The 10,541-nt window shown below is 41.2% G+C and overlaps 1 protein-coding gene across 1 annotated transcript in view; it reads right to left on the reverse strand.

Moving 5' to 3' along the window:
* The window catches only part of BIOF (biotin F), a 47,767-nt gene extending 39,385 nt beyond the window's left edge, over positions 1-8,382 (reverse strand). The window contains exon 1 of the mRNA XM_087686040.1: positions 7,975-8,382. Coding sequence (XP_087542166.1) covers positions 7,975-8,266 — 292 coding nt within the window. The 5' untranslated portion in view covers positions 8,267-8,382. The remainder of the gene's footprint in view (positions 1-7,974) is intronic.
* Positions 8,383-10,541: the final 2,159 nt, after the last annotated feature.

Raw genomic sequence — 10,541 nt, forward strand, 5'->3', positions numbered from 1 at the left:
TGCATCTGATGTGAAGGGTTATTGGCATGCCTCCATTTTGTGGACTAGAGGAGTCAAGCTAGCTGAGGTGCACCATGCTTGGGATCCATTAGTAGAGGTTTTGATAATTTGTGTGAGATTAAATTCTCAGAGTTTCCAAATGCATTTTACTTATGTCACAAATTAGGGCATGCCTCAAGTTCTGATCAGGGGCAGCCTCAACCTTAAAAAAATAGCAAAGGGTTCATTAAGCAATAGGGCACCAAAAAAAAAAACCTCTCAAAAAAGAAAAAGCAAATGTGCCTCGTAATTGGACGCACCTAAAAGGCACTAGCTCAATTGAGGAGGAGAAGAAACTTTCACTTAAGAGACTTGTGCAAAAGGCTGAGAATGTTGTTAATCAATATGAGATTTTGACGTTCTTACCTTGATTTTGAGCTACAAGAGGCCTATCTAATTCTGTACTAGTTCAATGATCACATATAGTTACACCTATTATATCTCATATATTTTTGGTGAGTTGTTTCTATTGTGTTGTATAGTTACTTAGATTCATTCTTTATAGAGTATGAAAACGAGTAATCTTCACCAAGCAAGCCGTCTTCTTGGAGGATTCGATGTCACAAGCCATCCGTTGGGTAAGTTATCAGGAGTGTACACTTTATCACTTTCATTCCCCTTCTTTGAGTAGCGCCCTCCTCAACATCACCCCCCTTTGCCTCACCAATTCCTTACACACTATCAATCATCCCACAAGTTCCTTCCCATCTACTTTGGTCGTTCCTTCAAGGCTCAAACCCTTCCAGAGAGGAATATAGTTCTCCACCTTCAAATGACTTATACACCATACAACTACTTCCCTCTTCTCCAAGAGCCACCCTTCCTTGTTGCTAGATGCCCATCCCATGCCCTTTGAACCCTAATCTCTATCCTTCAAAGGAGCTTGCTTGGTTTTTTTTTTTTTTCAATGGACAACATAGACATTAACACGTTCTGATCTTTCATCACATCTTCTACTACCCTTGGATCTATTGCAAACCCTTGAAGCCTTTTGAGGTTGTTTGTGGCTTTCAATTTCATCTTCTACAAGTCAAGTTGTCCCCCCCTTTAGTATTCCATTCTCACTACTACTTTGAATTTCATCCACACCCAAGATCTAAGAGCAAGTGTTTGCAGACATGTTTTTCTTTGTCTTATTCTATGTTCATTTCCTAGTTGTGAGCCTCTACCAGAGTGTGGCAAGGACAATTGAAGCTCTAACATTGCCTTTGTCCATCAATCGTTTGGATATTACAGAAATCTTAACCCTAAAAACATTAGATGGAGATGTTGGAAATTGGCACCTTTCCTAGCCCATTTGGCCGCCTAGACTTATCCGTTTTCTATGCCTTTGACATGTCGCTCTTACTGTACATTTTTTCCCATTTTTGAAGTCAGTCAACCATATTATGAATATCAACAAGTGTTGATTTTCATGGCCTATTTATAGGTTTCTCCTTCTCATCATTGATTATCACTTTCATTCAACATACATTTCATAGTAACACGGAACGGCCATCCTGAGCCCTCGAAATGCGGAAACACCCTCCCAAATGCATGTGCTAAAGGACACGCCAAAATGGAATGAGGGACATCCCCTATCCCATCCCCAACAACCATCCCCCCCATCCAAGCCGTCTCTGATAAAATGATAGTGTACCTCAATGTGTTTAGTCTTGGCATGATACACTGGATTTGTTGCCAGTAGTACCCTAATTAGGAGACCCTTTTCTTTTTTCCTTTCTTTTTTTTTTTGGGGGGGGGGGGGGAGGGGGGGGTGGTTGTTAGGTTGGGGAGGGTCTTTGGGGATGGTTTTTTGGTGGCTTTTTTTATGGGTGAGTGTTTTAGACTTCTTCCAAGGACTTCTCCTTTTGATACACATACACATACAAAATCAGCATACTCTTGTATGAGGTCATATCAAATCAGCCCACATTACACATGCACTTTTTCTACGAGAGAAAACACATCTATGCATACATGCACATGCATATGTTCTTTGGTAGTATACATTCACCCACACATCCACCCACCACATTATATGCATACATTTTAAAATGCTATTTATATATGCCATCCCCTCCCCTGTCCCACCCTACATCCCCGTTCCCTGCTTTTGGCTGTCCTTGACCCCGTCCTTGTCCCGTCCTCTCCACGTTCCTATGATAGATTTCTTTCTGCCAGTTCATGTGTCATGATCAGCCTTTGTTTGCAGATCTTCTCCAGCCATCGTCATCATCTCCTCTCTCCTAAACCAGAACTCTCTTGCCTTTGCAATCTAGCACCCTCACTAATGTGGCATTGACCACAAATGCAAGGGCTGTTGTATTTAGCTTTCCTTCCATTCATTTAAATGAAATTTTTGTTTCCTTCATTATCATCTGCATTCTTCTTTGTGTATTCGTTCTTGCTTCCAGATTGCACACTTTCAAAAAGATACAACTTTGGTTTGTTTTGTGGGATAACAATATTAAGGGGTTCTCCTTGAATAGACTTATTAGACAAGGGTGTTTTGTGGTCCCTATTGAGCCACCAGAATCAAGGCTTGCATTCCCCTGGTGCACATTGCCCCCTTCCTTAAGCTGCCACCCAACCTAGAGCTATTGTCACTCACTTGGACTGCTGCTCACTCCGCTGGAGTTTTTGCCCATTTCTGTTGGCTGCTGTCCAGACTTGCAGGCTGCTGTCCCCCACTCCAAGAACTGCTGCCCATATGTGTTCTTACCCACTACCCACTTTGAAAGCTGTTCCTCATCCATTCAGCCAGTTCACTTCCTTTGAACTCTTTTGAGATTGTATTCTTCCCTTTTCAAGATTGGAAAACTTCCCAAGCTAAACATTCATTCCACAAAACACATACAGAAGCTCAACAGTACACCACAAAGGATTAACAAAACACCATAAAACTTCATAGCTTTAACCAAAACCATTCACACTCATAAAAAATCATTCAAAATATACTCAATCACACTCAAACCCAATCATTTACAATCTCAATCTCTCAAACAGAGAAAACAGACTTGGAAAACCCTATTCAAGCATAACAAAACCATTTAGAATACCAATACATCGTCTTGGCTCATCATAAACCAATCAAGCTAAGGCTGGTTGTTAGACACTAGCCTCCAAAATGCACAATTCAAAAGAGAGACAAGAATACAAGGGCGAAAATACTCCTCATATATTACAGCAGACTCAGTTGGAGCACATTTCAGGTATCATTCAAAAAGGTCAACGAGTTGGTCACATCACTATTGTGAAGTACAAAGAGATGGAAACCAAACAGCAGTCTGATTGCCACCTACAATACTGATTAACAGATCTAAGATTAGCAACCAACTGACTGCGTCAAAAGACCTGACATGCTCTTTAAGGACTGCCAGATTTGAGAAGAAAAGGGCAAGCCCATGGGAAACAAGACATGGGACAGCAACCTGTCTAAAGGGGCACCAGGTGAGCTGCATCATTGGTCAAAAACAAGATAGAGAAGGCCACGCTCAGTCCCAAAATGGACACTAGTATTGACAAGAGGGTTACCTGCCCCAGGGTTGTGGCCTTCATTGACTCGGCCCAAGGTGGTTGTCCTAGTATGGTTACCTACCGCAAGGACAGCCCACTAGATGGCTGAGGAATAGAAGTGCCTAGTCCACTAGGGCAGCTGAGAAAAGGATTTGACTTGATCAAAGGCAGTGCCCACAATAGGGCAGTAAAGGTGCAGTCGAAGGTATGCAGGATGGTTTTAACCAGCCCATGTAGGGCAATTAGTAAAAAAGATCAGGGCAATTTTAATGGCCAATGCAATGCAGAAAGGACTGCCACATGGCACAGTTATGCAGCCCAAATAGGGCACCTGATTTCTGCTAAAGGTGGCCAAATCGATGGATGACCACATGGCAAATGCATATGAGAGCTGAGAAAGGAAAAGAGGTAAAGTATTGAGGCACAAGAACCAATGTGAGCAACAGCGGAACATGCACTGTGTGAGAAAATACCGGACCTCTGTATCAATTCCACCAGTGTGCAGTCCAGATTTCCTGGCATGTGATTTACAATAGCTAGCATGCAACTATTCACAAGTCCCAATTGGCAATGGATAAACCTCCACTATATCTTGTTTGATTACCACAATGATCTATTCATTTCCTTAATACAAGAGCAAGGTGTAGATAATGAAGAGGAGAGTAAACTAGAAGAAGATGAATCAATGGAGGATGTGAGCAAAGATGAATAAGAAACTGACTCCATTGTCTATGATACCTATGGTAGAATGATAGATGAATGGGATATCGATCCTCAATCCCAATTCCCAATTCAAAAGTACTAATGCTAAATCAAAAGCAAGTCATAGTGTTTGATGCACCATCCACAACCGAGGGATATGACTCAATGTCAAACATGAGTGAAAATTCTAACCCCAATATTTGACAACCAAGAAAGTCTCCAAATGCAAAAACTAGACTCATAGTTATCTTAGGAGAAAAGCATCTCAAAAATGTACAAGTGGACTAGAATGCTAAGGCCAAGGGAATCTTCCAAAGTGATTCGCAAGTTCAAAAAGGAAGATCACATTATTATCATGCTTGGCACTAAGAGGGAATGGCAATCCAATGAACCCGTTGAGGGCTTCACAAAGGTGAAATAGATGAACCTTACTAAGCCAACATAATCTTCAAATCTAGTCTAAATTGTCAAGGACCTCAATGCCGATGATGAAGAGTGCCTTAGTAGTTTACCTCAATGCCAAATGGATGGAGGAGGATGACTTGGCAGACCATCCTCATTTGTTGCAGCTTTACCTTGATGCTTTCCAGCTAGAGCCGAGCTCAATCAGGTTCAACAAAGCAAAGGTCCAGAGTATTACCTGATGCTTGTGAGGAAGCTAGTACCTTCACTCCTCAGTAATGGACAGCATTATAAGTAGTGGATCTCGAACGTATTCAGCATACATTTAGGGTACTGTAGCTAAACAGTATGTTTTCCAGAGATCACTATTCAATGTACTAGTCACTATATTTGGTATGCATATCGGTATGGTTTTCACTGTAGCTTTGAAACTGTACATTTGCATCCGTTATGCTTGATGTGTAATTAGTTATGCTTGGTATGGCATTCGTTATGCTTGGTGTAGCATCAGTTAATGATCATCAGGGGCTGATCATCGAATGTTGGTTTTCAGTGTATGATCATTAATATTCAGTGGTACTTAGCTGGTTTTGTGGACAGCAACATGTTTTATGATGCCATTGATGTTTCAACCATGGTCTATGCTTGGTTTTCGCTATACTCTCGTTTGGTTTTTCTAGATGAGTTTAGCTCATGAGAAATAGACATGTCACATGATAATCTGGCAATGTTTTTGAGATTCTTTGCGATATGTTATATTGGCTGGTAATTTTCAGCACATGTTGGGCATATGGAAAGGTTGAATAGCAGTGCACAATGTTGTGTTGACTATGATGCCCTATAGAAATTCCAGTGTAGTACTTTGCTTTTGATGCATTTGGCAGTGCAATCAAGGACAATTGTAAGGATTTCAAAGGGGAGGGCTATCATGAGGACATGTATTTTTGAAACCTCACTTAGCATGTGGATTAATTTTTAATCACATGATTAAGTAAATGTTACATATGTGAGGTGCAATTGGGGTTAGAGTAAATTTATGAGCCCAGGACGCGAGAAAATCACCAAATGTCAAAGGCAAAAGTTACTATTAGTTATGTTGTACAGGTACTTGGTGGTATCTACTGTCAATTATTGGCTTAGGTCATTCATTTGGCCATAAGTGTCAGTTGGTGACACTAGAGATGTGGCACTTAATGGTACCTAACACCGATCTAATGGTTAAAGATGGCACAAAGAGACTTGGGAATGAAAGATGCCTAGCCATTTTAACTCTTGGCCAGTCAGATTATTTTTCTAGCCACCGAAATAATTATTAGATTAATTTTTAGTAATTAAAGACTGAATATTAATATTTAATGATGAATAATGTTAGAAAAACCATTTGGGAAGGCTGCCACTTAGCAAACTTGACAATATAGGTCGGTAAAAGGCTGAAGAATAGGAAAAATGAGATCATTCTTGATGTAGCAAATGTGGAAGAGCTATGAGCAGCCATGGCCAGCCTATTTTCAGCCATTGCAGCCAGCTACGAGTGAGTTTTGAGGAGGCGATTGTAAATTCGGACCCTCCACAGCTGGGCAATTGCATGTAGATACAAGATGATAGCTGATTTGGATGTCTTAGCTGTAGGCGACAGCATTTAATGTTGTTGTGTGGCAAGGAAACAGCTACATTTGACTAATTTTCAATCATTCTTTGCAACAAAACTCTGAATTTTCTCTCTCTACAGCTTTCTCTCTCATCTCCCAGTCATTTCACAACTTGCTCCAAAGATCTCAGTATTTGGACCCTTGGAAGCTAAGAAATTGCAAATTTCTCTGTTGTAAACCCTGATTGACAGCAAAAATTAGAGTTTAGCAATAGCCTTGAGAAACGTGCCAGAAATTAAAAGCTCCAAGACTTGCATTTTTCAAGGCTGAATGTGAATTTCAGCTAAATTCGGATGGAAGACTAGCCAACCATTGAATTTGGGGTATTTCCATCGTCTATGAAGTGGGTGAAGGCCAATTAAGTGCCCGAATCAAGGGGCAAATCGGATTGAAGACCTGCTAATCACTTTGGACAGCAAGGGGAGTTTGGATTGCGAAGGGGATCGAGAGAATCCCATTGTACATCAACTTCTTCTTCAAAAAAGCTAAAGAAATACCGAAAGGAGCGCCAATTTTGGGGCTAATCAAGTGTGCATTGTCTAAGATCAGTAGGTAAATTTGTATTTTCAGATTTACATTTATTGTTTGCTGCTGTAATTAAGTTGTAATCAGGGATTTACCACCCATCCCCAAAAGGAAGGCTGGTTTCAGTGCCCACGATAGGGCAATAAAGGTGCAGTCAAAGGTATGCAGGATGGTTTCAACCAGCCCATGTGGGGCAATTAGTAAAAAGATCAGGGCAATTTTAATGGCCAATGCAATGCAGAAAGGACTGCCACATGGCACAGTTATGCACCACGAATAGCACACCTGATTACTGCCTAAAAGTGGCCAAATCAATGAATGATCGCGTGGCAAATGCATATGAGAGCTGAGAAAGGAAAAGAGGTAAAGTATTGAGGCACAAGCACCAATGTGAGCAACAGCAGAACATGCACTGTGTGAGAAAATACCTGACCTCTGTATCAATTCCGCCAGTGTGCAGTCCAGATTTCCTGGCATGTGATTTACAATAGCTAGCATGCAACTAGCCACTGCCATGTTCCATATGAAATGTTCCTATACAGATGATCTTCAAGCAGAGGAGCTCTTCCCCACTTTATCCAATGTGTAAGACAATGAAGTTTTTTGGAGCTTGAAATACATTGCTCTATGAAAACAGGCTTTAAGCTTATTCCTATGAAAAAAAAATCTTCTTCACTGTTTTCACAGCACTCATTTTTGTAGTTTGCATGACATTAGAAATTTCATCTGCCAAGTCGTCTTATTATATACAAGATTAAGGTGAAGGTCCTGTCGCCTTGTCTGAAGAAATTGCAACCTTCAAAATATCAAATATTTGATGCACAAAAATAAGGCGGCATCAGCTACACTGTTACAGATTAGCTAAAGAGCACTAAAGAGCAGACAACATGATTGAAATTAGGAAATTTTGATCTGCAAACCATGGAGTAGCATACAAATAGAGAGCGCTCGCTGCTAAACAAGAATTGACAATGGAGTCCTCAAAATAAAGGTGATGTTGGACGCAATCTCATTAATGAAGGTTTATCACCATATAAGTATTCATGTTTTCCAAAATCTCGACTTAAATGTATCTCATCAGTTCGGGTAGATTGTATTTGTTTCTAATGATTCAGTTTAATAACATACTGTATTGAGCACATGCCTGGAGATCACATACCTGAGCTAGGGGCATTTTCTTGCCATCGCTCGACAGTCGCACGGGAGATCTCCACCTCGACTGCGGACTGGTCCCAAGGCCCGGGGCCATCGAACGTCTGCAAATCGTCTGTGGCAGAGGTGAAGGCCAAAGACGTAGGGGATGATGAAGAGAACTCTGTGAGCGAGTCCACTGGAGAAACGGAGCGAAGAAGGAAGAGAGGACGCACGGACCGAAGCAGAGCGGCTTCTGCGAGGGAAGAAATGGCGCGATCCAGCCATTGTTCCCAGGGAGTCGGAGGAGGAGCAGCCATGGCGACGAAAAGTCTACCCGGCCCTCGCTCTCTCTGTCCCGAGTCCCCTGTGTGTGTGTGTGTGTGTGTGTGTGAAATTTTTGCATGGCTCTCGAGAGTCGACGTTAACCTACAAAGTACAAAACAAGAGTCTTCGTTTGAGTTAGCCTACCTAGTACCTATCCGCATTCTCCACGTGAGTGTCTAAACATGCCGCCAAGGGCCCACCGGAAGGCCGGTCGTAAAGTGCATGAGTATCTGCACAAACCGTCAAGTTCCCATAGGACGGGTCACGGGTCACGGACTCACGGCAATGCAAGCAGATAGGTGACAGGCCGGCTTAGGCCCGTTTCAAACCTGTCCAGACGGGTGTTGTTACCTCTTAAAATAAATAATTTAGTCTGGTATGCTTTCACACTTAACCGACAATAAATAAAGCATATAATTTTGCACAGCTTTACAATTACAATACACCCAAGTCAATGGACTGTTTATTATAGATACAGATGCAAAAAAGCCTGCCACTTTGTCTTCATTTTACTTTTGAGACTCCCACAAAGTCTAGTCTAAGGCCCCTTTTAGACCTCTCCGGATGGCTGTTGGCCATAGGGGCGTTCAACTTATGTGTCGTGCATAAGGACAAAGGAAAAATTGTCCGTGTGCAAAAGTTCTAATCGGCAAGGATATGGCGCCCACCTCTACACCTCTACAAATAGTGGGTATCACAACCACACTCTTCTGAACTTAGTCACTAAACCCCACCACTACCAACTAGGATAGAAGATCTCTATGTAGCAATTTAGAGGGGAGAGAGGTGAGGGAAAGGAGACTTGAGGAGAGAGAATGCAAAACCTATCCATGAATGACCACGATGTCATTTTAACTTTGGCTAGTTCATGGAGTACGTCCATGTTTAGAGGTACTCCATCAACTCCAAAAGTTATGACACAAAATTCAAGCATAGTTCAATAGACCATACACGCATGATTAAACTTAACCACACAAATTTGTGAAGTAGAATTTGCCTAGGCATGTCCTAGCTCTTAAAACTCTCATCATGGTACATACCCTAAGTCTTGCAATTTGCATTGAGTTTCTATTAAACCCACCTAGGGGGACATCACATCAATTAAAAAGGGGATTGAAAGGGATCATTGTTTTTATGGCCAAATGAGGATCCTTAATGGGTAACATAGAAATATAGAAATGTCATGTTACCCACCTAGACATGCATCCCTTTCATGGGTGATCTCTGTAATACAAGAATGCCTTTAAATGCTTAGATCCAATGAAGTAGCTAATGTTTTCCCTCTAAATTTTGTCTACGAACTACAACTCATAGTCACAATATGCAAGATTGAAGGGTGTCACATGCCCCTTTAACCCTAGTTTTTTGTATTTTGAGCAATTATCTAATTAGGATCATAAACGGAACCCTATTTCTACTAGCTTATATGAAAGGGCCTCTCATGTCCACCCTCTAGTGCTTTCATTACTCCCTTAGGAGAAACTTCCAAGAAACCCCTATAAGTGATAAGTGTGGATAAGGTGATTATGAATGACCATGACTACTGCACAAAGAGATTGCTTGAGTGATTGGTTGACTACCTAGTTTTTTGTGACCATGAGTGGTAATGCAAACTAGAGCCATAATGGTGCATAGCTATCACCTAGAATTCAATTTGATCACACATAGGGCTTGCTTTTTTTGTAGTACGACCTTGCTTTTTGAGTTTCTAAATAGCCAAGAATGACCATGATTTTGGCAAGCTAACCATAACCATCCAAAGGTTGACCCATGACTAGGTTAGTGATGACCATGATTACTCTTAATTATTGCAATGCAATAGGTTGACCATGACTACATCAAAATTGATCACAATTAAAGCAATGCGGGACACAACCACTTTCTTCTTGAAGACAACTAATTTTTTAGGAGTATGGCTTTATTAGCATCAATTTTTTGCTTTTTTCTTCCAAAAGCAAGCAACGATAGCCAATTAGAAGCTCACAATTGCTTTAATGTGTACCACGACTACCTATTGTTGCCCAAACCTCACCACAACTATTCTAGCTTGACCACGATCTACTATTTACATGATGGTTGGCTCAAATTCAAACCACCACTACTTAGGATTTGCCCATGACTAGTTGCAAACCACTTTAACTAGCTAGAATTCACCACAAGTGGTTTATCACACCCAAAATCAAGTCGCAATTGCCCCAAATTGACTACAAATAGCTAAAAATTGACCATGAGTGTCTAAAGCTAGTCATGACTATCACAATTATGATC

The sequence above is a fragment of the Lygodium microphyllum genome, chromosome 10, assembly GCF_053477565.2.
Source record: "Lygodium microphyllum isolate KBCC chromosome 10, Lygodium_microphyllum_v1.1.10, whole genome shotgun sequence".
Lineage (NCBI taxonomy): Eukaryota > Viridiplantae > Streptophyta > Polypodiopsida > Schizaeales > Lygodiaceae > Lygodium > Lygodium microphyllum.